Source organism: Podarcis erhardii (genome assembly GCF_964252035.2).
Source record: "Podarcis erhardii genome assembly, chromosome: 7".
NCBI lineage: Eukaryota > Metazoa > Chordata > Lepidosauria > Squamata > Lacertidae > Podarcis > Podarcis erhardii.
The window spans coordinates 20446781-20463428 of record NC_138511.1 but is presented as its reverse complement, the minus strand read 5'-3'; the positions used below and the strand labels follow the sequence as shown (position 1 = coordinate 20463428).

At 47.0% G+C, this 16648-nt stretch overlaps 1 protein-coding gene across 1 annotated transcript in view; it reads right to left on the bottom strand.

The window, feature by feature from the left end:
* Positions 1–16648, bottom strand: part of AGRN (agrin) — a 239401-nt gene that overhangs the window by 10681 nt on the left and 212072 nt on the right. The window contains 11 exon segments of the mRNA XM_081870652.1: positions 3654–3741; positions 4555–4641; positions 4644–4737; positions 6087–6203; positions 8695–8806; positions 9536–9700; positions 10502–10598; positions 12155–12289; positions 13221–13450; positions 15068–15283; positions 16316–16508. Of these exon segments, the coding sequence (XP_081726778.1) occupies positions 3654–3741; positions 4555–4641; positions 4644–4737; positions 6087–6203; positions 8695–8806; positions 9536–9700; positions 10502–10598; positions 12155–12289; positions 13221–13450; positions 15068–15283; positions 16316–16508 (1534 nt within the window).

The following is a 16648-nucleotide window of genomic DNA, read 5'->3' as shown; positions in this document are numbered from 1 at the left end:
ATGTAAAACAACAAAGCTTGTTTCAGAAAAAAACAACAACCCCAAACCATCCGTTTTTTAAACAACCTGTGATGTCTCTGATTATGTAAGGCAACCTCAGCAACTATAACTACCCGCTGGTCCCACTTTTTAACCAGAACACAAGGGCACCTTGAGGGTTTTTGATTTTTTTGGAAAACACATTTTCAATTCCAGAGATATAACAGAGATCTGTTATTTTTTCCTTTCTGGAATGGGATCTGAGGTCCACCATGGTAGTTTTCATCTGCAAAGATTGTACAGAGACCCTTAACCCCTGCTAAAGCTGGGTCACAGCTGTCAAGTCATCTCGTTCAATGTGATTTGGTGAACAATTTCTTTCTTCTTCTTCTTAATGTTGTAGAGGAGCAGCGAGGTGGGGGGGACCATGATGGATTGTCAACATCCTGAAAATCTTTCACTCACTTCTCTCTTTATATGTATTTGAAGTGTTTCTATATATAAAGGAATAAAGTAACATTCCACTGTATTTGTTCTGGATCCAATTTTCAACAATTGGTTAGACTTTGTGTGTGCGCCTCTCTTTTAAAAAGTCCTTTAGATGTCACAGATGTAGAAAAGCAACTGTGTGATTACTTAGGAGATCCACAGAGGCCCCAACCTATATACGTGTATAATGCCATGATTCTGAAACAATGTTAGTTTTAATTCAGGTCACTAGTCCTCATGGGGAAAACTGCCACAACAAGATAATAAGGCCCATTGTTAAGGGGTGGCATTTCAGATTTGGTGTTTTAGTGCATGAAGAGTTGGAAGACCTCACCCCAGCCTGTTAGGCCCTTGCATGGATCTGAAGTCCTCACAGAAGGTGTCCAGCTAAACAGTTCTGCTACTGCAATGAGTTTTAGGTGTGCAATGGAGCTTCCCCCCTCCCTTCTGCCCCCCCCCCCTTGCAGGCCCTGTAAATTTGCTGCAGATTTACAGGGCACACAGGAGAGGCTGGGGAAGCACCCTGGCACAGCTAAAACTCCTGGAAGGATTAAACACTAGCCATCTCTTATGCAATGGTCAGAAGACCTTAATGTCTCGTTTACTGATTTTCAGTGTACAGTGGTACTCGAGTTATAAATGCCTCAGGTTACAAACGCTTCAGGTTACAAACTCCGCTAACCTGGAAGAGTTACCTCGAGTTGAGAACTTTGCCCCAGGATGAGAATAAAAATTGTGTGCTGGCGGCGCAGTGGCAGCAAGAGGCCCCATTAGCAAAAGCACGCCTCTAGTTAAGAACAGTTTCAGGTTAGGAACGGACCTCTGGAATGAATTAAGTTTGTAACTAGAGGTACCACTGTATTGTGAACGTCAGCTGACAAACCCAGCGATTGTTTCGTTTTCCCTTTTTTGTGCATTTCCCCCCTTTCCACCAATAAATTCTCACTAAGAAACAAATGTTTTAAAACTCCTTGTGTTAGTGGAACCGTTTAGCTGGGATAACTCCCCCCCCCCCTTGTTTTTTTGCTCGGTGAGCTGCTGAAAAAATTCAGACTACGGCTCTCTTTTGCATAACCTATGTCTTGGCATATTTCCTGGGTGCTGGGAATGGGGTGAGGATGACAGGCAGCTCTGGTGCTGTGGCTTAAGTCTAATACAGTGCACACATCTGTGTAAAGTGAAGGTGTGGGTGCTCCCCCTGTAGGACCAACTGTCCCCTGTCCCCCCACTCCAGGAAGGCTCACTTTCAGTTCTTATTCCCAAGTGAATGGTGGTGGTGACTGAGTGACGTGGTTGTGGTTGGGGTTGGTAGGCGGCAGGATGGTTGATGTGAGATGGTGATTACAGAGGGTGGGAGGGCGAGGAAGGAGATCTACTTACGCTGGGATCTCATTGGTCAGTTGGCTTGAAAACAAAGAAACAAAGACATTCAGGACGCAGAGAGCGAGAGAGAAAGTGAGGTGACAGACAAGACAAGAGAGCACAAATGAGAAAGCAACATAGGGTTGTATCCAACTTTAGTCCTAATCCAAGTATTATTGCTGTGACAATGACTGTGTTTGTTATTCATCCTTCACCCAAATGCCCTAGGGCAAACTCCTTTAAAAACGAACTGCAACCACAACTAGAGTGAGCTGTACACACACACACACACACACACACACACACACACACACACACACCTCTCTTAGGTGTCAAAGGCCAGGATAAGGAGATGCACCTTTAAAGGTAAAGATAAAGGGACCCCTGACCATTAGGTCCAGTCGCGGACAACTCTGGGGTTGTGGCGCTCATCTCGCTTTACTGGCCAGCTTCTGGGTCATGTGGCCAGCATGACAAAGCCGCTTCTGGCAAACCAGAGCAGCACATGGAAACGCCATTTACCTTCCTGCCAGAGCTGTACCTATTTATCTACTTGCACTGCTTGCTTTTGAACTGCTAGGTTGGCAGGAGCAGGGACCAAGCAACGGGAGCTCACCCCGTCGTAGGGATTCAAACTGCCGACCTTCTGATCAGCAAGCCCTAGGCTCTGTGGTTTAGACCACAGCGCCACCCATCTTTAGCATATGGCAAAACTCCATAATAGGAACGAGAGACACCTCTGCAGGGTAGAGTTCCACAGCCTAGGGGCTGCCACAGAGAAGGCCCTCTCCCGTGCTGCCACCCCTTATGCTTCCGAGGGCAGGGCAACTACCAAGAGGGCCTTCTCTGCTGATCTTGAGAGGGTCTGTAGGGAAGGAGGCAGTGTTTCTGATAGACTCATTGAAATTTACTATTTTATTTTATTTGTACCCTTCCTTTCCCCCCAAAGCAGCCCAGGGGGGCAAACAAGAAGACATAAAAATATTAAAATGCCTTAAAAACAATTCCAGTTCAGATGCAGACTGGGAAAGATCTCTTGCCTAAAAGGCTTGTTGGAAGGGGAAGGTCTTTCATAGGTGCCCAAAGGGCAACAGAAACGACGCCTGTCTCATATTTAAGAGGAGGGAATTTTAAAGGGTAGGTGCCACCACACTATTCACGGGCATGAGGAGCATAGGCCCATTAAGTTCAGCGGGTAGGAGTAAAACTTAGTTGGATACAACCCATCGCAGTCTCCAAAGGGGTGACCAAAAACCAGAGGTGGGGAAGAGGTGGGTCCAACGCCCAGAGCATCTGAGCAACGCCTACACACAGAATAAACACACATAAAAGAAGCCCCTGCCCCCAAATGGGTTGCAGAGATGTGTGGTACAGGAGCCAAGATTAAAGACATACAAAAATGTTATTCATGAGACAAGAGAATACACACACACACACACGAAGGTGGGCAGACAGGAGGGCTGGGATTAGGAGGGGATCTTATTGTGCTGCTTTCTTCTGCCACAGCTGAATGAAACTTCCATGTAATGCTGGGGATAAAGAACTATCAGGGACCAGTAGTCAGATTCCTCTTCCATCAGATGATGGATGAACCTGAAGGGCACACGGAGGCACTGCTGCCAGAAGAACCTGTAGGGCCAGTGCCCCACTCCCCCCTGGCCTGAGGATGTGGCGCTGCCACCCTCTGACTCCACTGTAGAAGACCCTGGGGTTCTCCCCCACTCCTCCAGTTCAGACGGTTAATTGTTAAGCTCTGAGTTCAGTTCCTGCCAACAGGCTTGTTTTTCTACCCCCGCTTTGTTAGTCCAAAGAAAAGGCATTACCTTTTGGTCACAGCATTGTGGTATTCTATGTAGGTCCTGCCATCGAAAGCAATGGCCTCCGCGTCTCCTGCCGCCTTCTCAGTGATGACTGGGGGAGGAAGAAGAAGATGAAGAAGGCAGATTGGTTATGAGCAACCAACATTCAGCTCCACTGAATGACTCCCACTGGCAACTGCTGCTGCTTCTAGTAAGATTTTATTAAAGCTTTTTTCATAACACAGTAAAAGACAAAAGAAACTAATCTAAATACAAACAAAAACAGAGCAAAAGGGGGGGGACACAGAATCCTCTATCAAAAGTAGCTCTTAACCCTTGTCACTCACAGAAAGTGGTGGACCCTCCCAGCTCTCACCTGGGAGCTTCCTTTCCCCTTCCCAGTCTCTTAATCTGGGAGATCTTCACTTCCCTGCCTCTCACTCAGGGTTCTTCCAAGAACCATCCACCACCTTCATGTGTGTGTAATCCTCGGACCCCAATAACAGCCCAGAGCAGAGGACACAAAGAAGAATAAAGAAAAGAAAGGAAAGAGAGGAAAAACGGCTTCTGATTTTCTGTTTGTCAAAGAAATTACAGTCGTACCTTGGTTCTCGAAGGGAATCCGTTCCGGAAGTCCGTTCGACTTTTGAAAACGTTTGAAAACCAAGGCACGGCTTCCGATTGGCTGCAGGAGCTTCCTGCACTCAATCGGAAGCTGCATCGGACATTCAGGTTCCAAAGAACGTTCGCAAACCAGAGCACTCACTTCCGGGTTTGTGGCATTTGGGAGCCAAAATGTTTAAGTTGCAAAGCATTTGAGAACCAAGGTACAACTCTAGGATGACATCCAACTATTCTACTTTCTGTTAAGCAGCGTTTTTCTGGTCTTCACCGGCAACTTCTAGCATGAGTGAGAGAGCCGCACCTTTCTCGCAGTGCACCCCGAAGGAGCCCCTCTGGCATGTGCACTCGTAGCTTTCCATGCGAGGACTACACATCCCCCCATTGGGCTGGGCTTCTGGGTGCACGGATGGGAGCGGAAGGAAGAGATCTCGACGGCACCACGGATGTTCTCTTCCTTCAGAATTGGGACGCCTTTTATAGAAATCTGAGTGGGTGGAGAGGAAAAAAGAAGAAACAAAAGAATCAGGGTGGGTTTTATTTTTAAATTAAAAGCCAGGGACACCTTGCCAGAGAAGGAGGAAACCCAGTAATTTTTGCAGGCTTGTTACTTTATTTCATTTATGATTCGCTTCCCACATCTCGCAGCAATCTAACAATAAAAGGATATTTGCGAAAAGTTTCTGGTCCAATGCAGACTGGGGGGTGGATCTCCCTTTTAAAAGGCTCACTGAGAAACGAAGGTTTTCAGTAGCCATCAGAAAGACAACAGATTCTGTGTCTGTCTGACATCTCAAATGGGAGGGAGGTAGGTGCCTCCAACCTGAAGGGCTGGCTTGTACCAAATATAGATTAGACCTTCTGATGAGATGGTGTCTGCAGGGGCCCCCCTCCTGCAGAGCACAGTGATGGGTTGGATATATAAGGGTTGGGACAGTCTTTTAGGCATCCTTTTAGGCTTTGGACACATGTGCAGATTAACCAAGTCTTAGCACCGCAGAGACAGAATAGGCCTTAGAAGTCAGTTCAGAGATTGCAATAATGTCTCCCCTTAACCTTCTCTTCTCCAAGTTAAGGAGATTTCGTTTCTTTAAACTATTTCTCGCAGGACTTACTTTCCATAATTCTGCCCATCTTTGTTGCCCTCCTATGAACCTGCTCCAATTGGTTTACGCTCTTCTTGGAAAGGGTTCAGAAGAGGGCAAGGAAGACTGTCAGGTCCTGCAAATGAACCCCCAAGGAGATGAAAAAAAGGTGTTTATTTTTAATGGATGGTATCTCTAGTAAAAATGGATTGTGAGCATTTTCCACCAGGCAACAGAGCCAGGGATCCTCCTATAGGTGTTTAGGAGATTTCAATGTGAAACCATAACTTTTTTGACACACAAGGATGAGGAGTCTCAGGCCCCCCAGGTCTCTCTGTCTGGCATTTGAGATTCTCCCCAGGGCACACCCCTGCACCAACTCTGCTTCACACCCTCCCTGAGTGTTTTTGCCTGGCTGTGATGTGTCCTTGAGCTCCGGTAATACATTTTACTTGCCTGGATGGAGAACAAAGAGGGGTGTCTGTGAGTGTGGGTAGAAACTAGCTTCCTGAACACATATATTACATTCATTGCTCCATCCACTTTTGCCTCTGGCATGTGGCCCTATGAAAGTTGTTCAGAAGGGAATGTGGCCCTCGGGTTCAAAAAAAGGTTTCCTTATCTCTGAGGTACAATAATATCTTATTAAATGAAGCACACACACCACAAGTGGCCGCAAACACAAACTACGTAGCCCTGATCTCATCCCATGAGGAGCACTACCGATTGACAGAGATCATATATGCCTCACCCTCTGGATGGCGCCATCAAAGCTGGTGGAAATAGCCGCAGCACGGGCGAGCTTGCTGAAGTCGGGTGCTCCCCCAACGTAGAGGGGTTCTTTCAGGTTAAGGGAGGTGTGAGGAAGCTGGATGGGTGGGGAGAAGGGGAAAGAAAAACACACAGTGAGAAAGGAGAAGACCCAGGCTGTAACTCATATCCCTCTCTGTCCTGGGACAGAGAAGGAAGCAAGAACCAGAGCTGGGCAACCTCAGGCCTGGAGGCCAAATGTGGCTCCTACCTGGCCCCTGGAACTCTCCTCCAAGCCAGATCTCAATTCCCCTCCCACAGTGGTTAGGCAATCAATTCCTCTTCCCAGGAAACTCTGGGAATTGTAGCTCTGTGAGGGGAAATGTGGTCTCTGAGCAACTCTCAGCACCCTTAATGAACTACAGCCCCAGGATCCCCATATATATATATATATATATATATATATATATATATATATCTATATATCGCACAGAGGGGGACTCAGACATGAAGCCACAGAGGAAAGGCACCCCCCCCCCAGCCCTTTCCTTCCAGGTTCCTACTGTCCCCGTTGTGAGACATGGCATCAAAGCCACCTCTGGTTGCGTTAAAAAGGCTAAATCTAATGCACAATAATATTTAAAAATGGAGAAATTGCCAAACTTTCTGGGGGAAATGTAGGGTGAGGGGGTGAGTGGAGAGGAGAAACAAACAAACAAAATATTTAATGAACTTAATGACTCCTTAAAAATAAAAAAGCGAGGAGGAGGAGGAGGAGGATAAGCTATTCTAACAAAATGAAAAACCAACAGGTGATTTTTGTAAGATGGAACAGGCAGGCAGGCGATGATAAATTACTGGCGGCTGGATGGAGAAGTGAAGAGAGCGACAGGGTTTGGGTGGAGGGATGAGCGAGTGTCGGGTGAGATGGTAATGAGGACCGTCATACTTATCTTTACCTTACGGGATTTCTGAAATCCAGACAGCAGGGAGGAGAAAGGGGTGGGTGCGTGAGAAGGAAGAAACACAAACAAAAATCAAAAAGAAAGACGGAGAGAGAAAGAGACAAAAGAAAAGATCAGTGCAATAACATCACCAGGCAGAAAAGAGTCACACAAGATACAAGCGGCAACCCTGTCCCCTGGTTAGCGGGCCGTTGGTAGAGTAAAAGGTACAGAGCAGAGCAGGGGGCACAGGGAAGGAGCAGGGGCAGCTCTGATAAGACACGAGGCAGCAGCTCTTTTAAAAAGGAAGCTTTAAAGCTGGGAAGAGGAGAAAAAGGAGCATGTGTAAAAGATCAGACACAAGCCACAGGCCTATCGGTTTGCTGTTCTGCACAGTTTTATTCTGCAGCTTCCCCTTTTGGAGGTGTGTTTCCTTCCCAGAATTAAAAAGAAGGGTGGGGAGAAACCATTGTGTTTCAGATAACTAGGCTAAGCTTGGAGACAGGGGTCAAAGGCTGGTGTTTTGAAAGTAGAAATGGGCATGGTGTATACCTTGGTCTGTTCAACGATGACAACAACAAAAACCACCTTATGTACAGGGGACCTTTTTCATTACAAATTCTTCTTGCGTACCGCAGAGGATTCTGGGAAGGTTCTAGGGCATGTGCTTAGTATGCGGAGTGGGTGTGCCAGCCAGCTGGAAATATTTAGCTGGACGGAGAGATGCAAACAGCACTAGTGATTTCAGATGCGTAGGGAGAAAATTGAGATTGAGCGCAGGTGGCATAAAGGAGACGACCAAAATGATGAAAGCATGAGAGGATCTTTCTTACATGGAAAACTTACAATTTTGGGGAGGGATTGAGTGAAGATGAGAAGTGGCAGGACATGATTCAGTTATATATATTTATGATTGGTTCACAGGCTCTCACCAGACGTCAGGAGTTAACCAGTGAAATGAACAGTCAGTAGATTACGGATGGGCAAGAGAAAATGTCCCCTCTCATGATGTAATTTACTTATGCCATGTGCTGATAATGACCACTGGTTTAGCTAGCTTCAAAGGAGGGATCAAACAAATTCATGGAGGAATGATCTATAGATTGTGACAGCTATGAAGCCACCTTGTTCACGTCTAAATAAGAATACAGTAGGGAGGAAATGTTGAAGTGTTGTTGCCATCGTCTCCTGCTTGTGACAATTTCTAGCTGGATGCTGTTGGAGACAGAATGTTGGGCTAGATGTTGGGGTCTGCTTCACATCACACAACCCCTATGTGTTAAAAACAGAGGTTTCAGGTCTATGACTCCCATCATCTCTGACCAGGGCTGTTGGAAGCTGAAGTCCAGACATATCAGGATGGAATAATTCTTTGATGTCTTCTAAAGCTAGGGACAGGGAACGCAGATGTTGCCAGGCTGCAACTCCCATCATCCCTGACCACTGGGCCAGGGCAACACCATCTGGAGGGGCCACAGGTTCCCTGTCCCTCTAGTAACCATTTGGAACCTCAAACTGATTTGTGTGTGGACAATCTTATGCCCCTCGTCTGAGCCGAAGGGAGAACACCACTGACTGCTGGCTTCTGGATGCTCAGCCAGGTCAGAGGGGCTGCCACAAACCACTTCAGCTCATTGGACCAACGCTTAGGGCTCACCCACTTACCGGAGACTCTCCCATGATCCGTTCGCCATTATTGATCCTCATCACCCCTTTGCGTGCGTTCCTCTCTAGTGATACACTGATCCAGGTGTTTAACGGGATTGGTTCCTTGCTCCTAGAAAGGACGGGGCAAGTGTATGACGGGGGGGGGGAGGGGGGAGGAGAAAAAGGAGAACAGAAAGTTTATTTACTCAGGTCTGATTAACGATGCAGTTCTAGACACACTTGCCTTGGAGTTAGTCCCTCCGACTCCAGTGAGACTTACTTTTAAGCAAACCTGCACAGGTTTCTGCTCCTAGAGGATATTATAACCCAGGGGTAACAACCACTGAAAGAATGAGCATGGGATTCCAAGTTTGTTTTGTGTTTTAGGCAAGCCTACCCAGACCTGTAGAACGATGGAATGTGTTTTAATCGCTTTTTTGCTTACTGTTGATTTTTAATTCATTTCGGTGTGTTTTTAAATACCCGTTCTGTCATGCACACACACATACACCAGTGTGTGTGTGTGTGCTATTTCTCTATCTGCAAACCACTTACAAGGTAATGATATACAAATAAATACATTTTCGCAATGTGATCAAATGCACACAACATAGAGTTAACCTCACCTAAACCTGCCCTACATTAGTCCATCTTTTGACATTTGAGGTGCATATTTTTAAGACCCACTTTATTTCTGTGATTATATGTTGTTTTAGATGGTTTTTAATCTTTTGTTTTAATTATTAGAACTTGCCCCAGGACCTTAGAATGAAAGGTGGGTAATCAACAACAACTACTACTGCTACATGTCTCTCCACCCCCACTCTTAACGCTACCCCCAGAAAGAAGCTGATCGTACTTGATTACAGCTGCTCCTTTGCCCAGGTCGTATCTATATTCCAGGTAGCCATCATGAAGAGCCAGGGAGATGAAATCCCCTTTGCCGTCTGTCTTCTGCCCATTGTAGAAGATCATGCCGCTTGGGTTCTTCGCTAGGAACACGACTTCCATGGCCATCTTCTCCCTGAGGAATAGCGTAAGCCCAAGTCTCAACTTTCAGGTCTTTCTCCCCATAGAAAAAAGGGTAGCAGGAGCCTCACTAATGCTTACCACCCACAATATGTCCTTGTGTTCCTAACCAGGTGTCCCTGAAGACCTCACAAGTGACTTTGGTTGAATACATGCCTTACGTTTAAAGCACATTGCTTCCATCAAAGAATCGATGGAAATGTCATTTGGTAAGGGAGGTGTGAATTGCAGTTCTGTGAGGGTTAAGCTACAGTTCTCACGAGTCTTGCGGGGGGAGACATGGTTTAAATGTATGGTGTGTATGCAGTCAAATTCTCTTGCAATACTCAGGGTTATGGTGTAGAAACAGCAGTTGGGAATAAGACAGCAATTGATATCTCACCTCCGACGTCCCAATATATTCTACCTATGATCTTTGAGATCCTGGGCAGCTGCTGCTATCGGTCAATACTGGGTTAGACGGACAAATAATCTGACCCGGCCTGAGGCAGCTTCCTATGAATACTGCTGGAGTGGGTGGGTGGAGATGTGACTTTAAACAGCAACAAAAAACAGAGGTTTTTTTCATGCAGGAGAGGCCAAGGCCAAGTTTAAACCCTGACATCTCTGGAGAGGGATGGGAAAGACTCACTCTGTGAAACCCCAGAGAGTGGCTGCCAGTCAATGTAGACAATACACTGGTCTGACTTGGTATAAGGCAAGTTTCCAATGCTCCCGTGATATGTATGCCCCATTAAACTGAATCACTTTTGCACAGGCGAAAGGGAGGTGAGAAAGCAGAGGGAACAGAACTTACTGCAGCTCTGGCACGAAGGCTTGGAGACCGTTCAGCTCTAGGTAGGAGAACCCATTAAATTCTGGCAGGAAGGGAACTGTCTGGTCCAGCTCTGTGACTAAAGGAGAGGAAGAAATGGAGGGAACAAATAGCAGAAACGTCAGATTAAGTGGCCAGCGGGGATGGTCCCAGACAGAGAGATAGGGACGCTGACAGCTCAATCCTATACATCTCCACTCAAATTTAAGTCCCACTGGGTAAGTCCCAATGGAGCTTACACCCAAGTGGTCCTGCTGGCTGGGGCTGCTGAGAAAACACACGGAGAGCTGTAAATTCACCATCCCTCGAGTAAAGGCTTGCAGCCTCAACTGATGCCTCCCACCCCAGTGTAAGTAGCAACAATGTGGGTTTTCTTGAAGAAATTTGAACCACAAAGTTTTCTGCCCTAAGTTGATGCTGATTTAGCATGCTCATTTAACTTACATTTAGTAAACAAACAAACAAACAAACAAACAAACAAACAAACAAACAAACAAGGCATGCCACATGTTTGCATAAATATCTGAAATGTTTTTTTGTCGGTAGTTGAAAGTAAAGGTAAAGGGACCCCTGACCATTAGGTCCAGTCATGGCCGACTCTGGGGTTGTGGCGCTCATCTCGCTTTATTGGCCGAGGGAGCCGGCGTACAGCTTCCGGGTCATGTGGCCAGCATGACTAAGCTGCTTCTGGTGAACCAGAGCAGCGCATGGAAACGCCGTTTACCTTCCCGCCGGAGCGGTACCTATTTATCGACTTACCCTTTGACATGCTTTCGAACTGCTAAGTTGGCAGGAGCTGGGACCGAACAACGGGAGCTCACCCCGCCACAGGGATTCGAACCGCCGACCTTCTGATCGGCAAGTCCTAGGCTCTGTGGTTTAACCCACAGCACCACCTGCATCCCTAGTCGAAAGTAGTTGAACTATAATATTAAGCGGGAAAGTGAAATTCATTCAAGTGCACTTACAGGGAAATCCTGTATTTACACTTAACCTCACTAAATGGGATCTACTCCCTAGAAAGTGTACTCAGGATTGCAGCCTTTCAGAATCTCCTGTCGATGTCTGCACATTAGTAGTTCCCACTGAGTTCATGGGCACTCACTGACAGGTAAGTGGGTATACAGCAGCATTTTAAATGTTACATCAAAACCATTTCAAATCTCTCACTGGAATCTGGAATACTTTAATACATGACAACTCAACAGCATGCACACTTCTTACCCAGCTAACTTTCACTCAGGATAGACCCACTGAAATTAAGGGTCCTAAGTTAGCCAAGTTTATTAATTTCACTGGGTCCACTGATTAGCATTGGATGCAACATTATTTAAATGTTAAAGGGAGGGGTGGAAACAAGGTGGAAACACACAAAATGTTATTAAAATTATATATGGGTTGCTTGTCAAATATATACTGATTTTAGCATGCTGGAAGAGAAACGCACATAAATGTAAGTGATCCTAGGAATAATCACTTGAACAAAGTTAATTTTATGTTTGATTGGTCCTGTATCTCATTGCATTCGTCCAATTTGACCTATATCTAAAAGTGTCCTATCTCCGACCATATCTCAGCCCTGCAGTGCTTTTCACTCCACACCAACCAACGTGTATCAGACAAAGCACCACTTACCTGTCTGACAGAACTCTCCCTCCCGCCCCATGGGGCATTCACACTTGGCGCCCCCTTCTGGCAGCACCAAGCAGGTGGCAGAGATGTGGCATGGGTTGGGGTCACAGGGATTCCTCTCGTCAGCACAGGTTGGCCCTGAAGGAAGAGGAGAGAAAGGTCAGCTAAGTCAGCAGCCATGTTGTTTCGATACAATTGTGTTTATCCTGGTAGTTACTGTTAGCTGGTTTGGGGTTTTCTCTTGGGTACGAAGATATAACGTCATTTATAGAAAGCCAGCATGTGAGGGAGAAAGATTTTGGCTGTCATCCTCACCACTCTGCAACTCTGAAAGACGGTACGGTATCCTTCCCTACAGACCCTCCTGGGTGCTGAGATCAGCAGAGGTGGCCCTCATCAGCAGAGGTGGCCCTCATCGTAGTTCCTTCACCCTCCGAGGCTCAGTGAGTGTGGCGGCCCAGGATAGGGCCTTCTCTGTGGCAGCCCCTAAGCTGTGGAACGCTCTTCCCACAGAGATGCACCTCACGCCTTTCATAGAATGCCAAAGACACACATCTTTACCTCGCCTTTCAACACTGAGGTGAATATTTTAAGAACCGCCTTATTTTTGTGATTGTTAAGATGCTTTAAACTGTTTTTAATCTCATGCTTTAATTGATGGGTAGGCAAACTAAGGATCCAGCCCAATCGCCTTCTAAATCTGGCCCGCGGATGGTCCAGAAATCAGTGTGTTTTTACATGAGTAGAGTCCTTTTATATAAAACGCATCTCTGGGTTATTTGTGGGACATAGGAATTCGTTCATTCCCCCCCCCCAATATAGTCCGGCCCCCAACAAGGTCTGAGGGACAGTGGACCGACCCCCTGCTGAAAAAGTTTGCTGACCCCTGCTTTAATTGCCACAACCTGCTCTGGGGCCTCGGGGCGGGTAAGTAACAACTCCGCACCTGGAAAGCTATCATGTTAAGCAGAAAGGTTCAGGTCACCCTTCCCACCACACCTTGCACCAAGAAAATGAGCCTATGAGAGGCAAAAGGGTCCCTTCCCCTGCCACACCCTGCTAGGCCAACCTGTGTAACCGTTGAGGCACTCGCAGTGGAACATCTCCGCCTCTTTGACGTGGCAGAGGCCGCCATGGTGGCAAGGGTTGGGGTGGCAGGGGTTGTTGCCACACTCGCCCACTCCGCTGCCGTACAGCACGTCGCTGCCCTTCTCCCTCAGGTCGTACATCTGGTTGTTGACGTCCAGCAGGCGGATGCAGCCCTTCAGGCCAGTTGTGACTGATGTGCGCTCTGCCACCCTGAGAGGAAGGCAGAAGAACAAGGCCGAAGTTCAGGAGGTGTGGCTGGATGGGCAATGCTGGAAGGGCAGCTACAGCGAAATCCCATGTCCAGGAGGGATATGTGGGGGAGGGACCAAGGCACATGCTATCCCTCCGGAAGGTACAGGGTCAATCTCAGGCATCTTATAGGGACAAAAGAATTACTAGCTCATGAAAGTCTACAGCAGCCTACCCAATCTGGTGCTCCCCAGTCCCCAGTCAGAGCATTGGCCAAACCTAGCTCAGTACTACCTGCACGGACTGGCAGTGGCACTCCGGAGTCCCAGCTCCAAACCTGGGACCTTCTGCATGCAAAGCGCCTGCTCTCCCACTAAGCAACGGCCCTTCCCTATACTGCAGGGAAAGATTCGCCAGACATTGTATACATTATATTTCGGAGGAAAATAACTATTAAGGCTCTTTTTCAGAGTGGGGCAAGTGGTTTGCACTCAGAGAGGTTCAACTGTCAATCTCAGAGGCTTTTAACGATTCCCAGGGCAGCTTAACAGTCAATCCCTCTTCCCAGGGAACTCTGGGAATTGTAGCTCTGTGAATGGAACAGAGGCCTCCTACCAGCTTTCAGCATCTTCAAAGAATTACAGCTCCCAGATTTCTTTGGGCAAAGCCATGGATGCTTGAAGTGGTATCCTAATGCTTTAAATGTATGACCTCAGTGTCTGCTCAGGATACCCTTGCTGCCAATCTCAGATGCTTATAGCCTAAAATCCTGGTCTACACATGTAGCAGAATAAGGTGGCAGAATCCTGGTTTGGCATTATGGTGAGCTGTCCTAGTCATCCTCCCGGACGTGGGCTAAATCAGAGATTCCGTTTTTCAATTTCAGCTTTCAGCTGTGCATTTTAACGTTGTCACTGCACCTGTCTTAACACTGACATTGAAATTTAATCTGTATTTGTTTTTGTTGCTGATGCTGTGCATCTTCTCCTTTTTTTGCTAGCATGGAGAAGCAGATTGCGACTTGCTCTTCGCGGGTGTCATCATTCTATCATTGTTAGTTCTTCTATAAGGCATTGTTCTTAGAACGTCAGCCCTTGTTGAGTTGCTTATTTGAATCGTTTGTTCCTGCAGTTCTGCCAGTTTTGATGATCCATTTTTATAACCAGCGCCATTGTTATGGAATATTGATGTATCTTCTAGGTATAAACAGTGCAGAATGAGACTCAGGAAGTGAGGTATATAAGGAAACCAGGACTGACTGATTTTGATTGCTCGTCCAATTATTGGAGGGGTGGTTTTGTTTTTGTTCTTACTTTTGTTATGCATTTTGTGTTTTTTATATTGTAATTTTAAGTTGTGAAACACCCTGAGATCTACGGATGAAGGGTGGAATACAAATTTAATTAACAACAACAGCAGCAGCAGCAGCAATTACTAAAATAGCATGTTGGAGAGAAGGGCTCTAAACCACCTCTCCCTCCTGCTGCACTACTTTTCTACATGCAGGGAGTTTCTTTCTTTTTAATTAGCGCTTTTTCCCACAAAGACAAAAGCATTCAACCTCTACTTGTCATGGGGTTCTAGAAAAACCCTGCAAACAAATTAGGAAGATTCCACACCCGCCCACCCACTACTTACGCTGCTATTTGATCTTCTGGGGCTCCTCCAACAAAGAGATCCGTGTCGAGATTCAGCCCATCCGTGCCGCTGGGGCTCTCACCGTTGACATGTGGCTCCCCGTCCACGGAGAGCATGCCGTTCCTTCGATTGCGGTTGACAACCAGCTGGTGCCATCTGCCAGGCTCGACGGGCACTCTGCTGGTGATGATGCCTGTCCCAGAGCCCGTGTTGAACCTGGAAAAGAGGAAGCAGAGGAGTGGAGGGGAGAGTTTTACTTTAACCAATACTGCTGGAGAAGGGAAGGCACAAAAGGATGCAGAGTTTTTGAAAGAATGAGAGCACAGAGGATAACATGGGGAATACTTTAGCAGCAGCATTTTTGCATCCCACGCTGAATCAGGGGGCTATATTCTACCACCGACCTCTCGGAACCAACGTGGGAAGAAGTGAGACTTCCTGGGAAGAAGACTCTGCCACCTACAGAGTTCAATGTGGTGGTTGGTGGACAAACCCTATGCAAATCGGGTGGCTAACCCTCTGCCCAAGAGGCCTGATCCGGTCCTTCAGGCGGACTTTTATGGCCTATCAATTTGGGTGGCAGTGGCACAAAGATAATAAAAGAAAAAGCGTTGTATCCAACCAAGTTTCACTCAAGAGTAGGCCCATTGAAATTAACAGACCTGAGTTAGTCATGTCCATAACTTTCAATGGGTCTACTCTGAGTAGGACTAGCAATGGATGCAGCCCCACCCCCCACCAAGCTCAGCACCCAACTCTTCTCTGCAGCTGATTTGCATGGATCAACTCAGGTAAGTGTGCATATGTGTTGTATGAAGTGCCCCCCCCCACTGCTGTTTGACAGCCCTCAGAGAATTGATCTAGGACAAATGTGGCCCTTGGGTCATGAAAGGTTGGTACCCTCTACTGTATGATATAGCACTTCCCACCAATTCTTGACACCGCCACCTGGGAAGATGCCCAGATTGAGGAAGGACACACTTTAAGGTGTCCCAGTGCACCCTGATTGATGTTTAGATGCCCCCAGCTCCAAACTCTCCAAGGGCTACATGGAGAGGACCATACTGCCCCCAGGCCTGAGGTTCCCCACACCTGCTATAGGTCTGTTGCTGAGCACTCTGGGAAATGCTGGACTAGGTGGGGCTTTGCTCTGGCACAGCCGGGGCTCTTCTGATAAGTTGTCTCTCTCAGCCTCCCCTCTGTTCCTGCAGCTGGCGTGGTCCCTGAGCCACAACAAAGCCCACTCACCTGAGCTCCACAAAGCCGTTGACCAGAGCCAGGGAGATGAAATCCTTGCCGCGGTTCTGCCCATTGTACAAGAGCAGCCCGCTGAGGTCAGAAGCCCGGAACTCCATGGCAATGCGCACGGTGTGGTACGCCTTCATCATTTTGAAGGCCAGGTAGGATTTTCCTCCAAAACTGGGGATGAAGTACCTGATCGCTGCAGAGGGCAGGCAGAGATGGTAGAGTGTAAAAGGTGAAGCGTTTTTTTTATTATTAAAAAAAGGCAAGCAGAATGGGAGAAAAGAAACAGCGCAAAAACCTTATTATATATCTGGAGTCTTTGATATTTGAGATAGA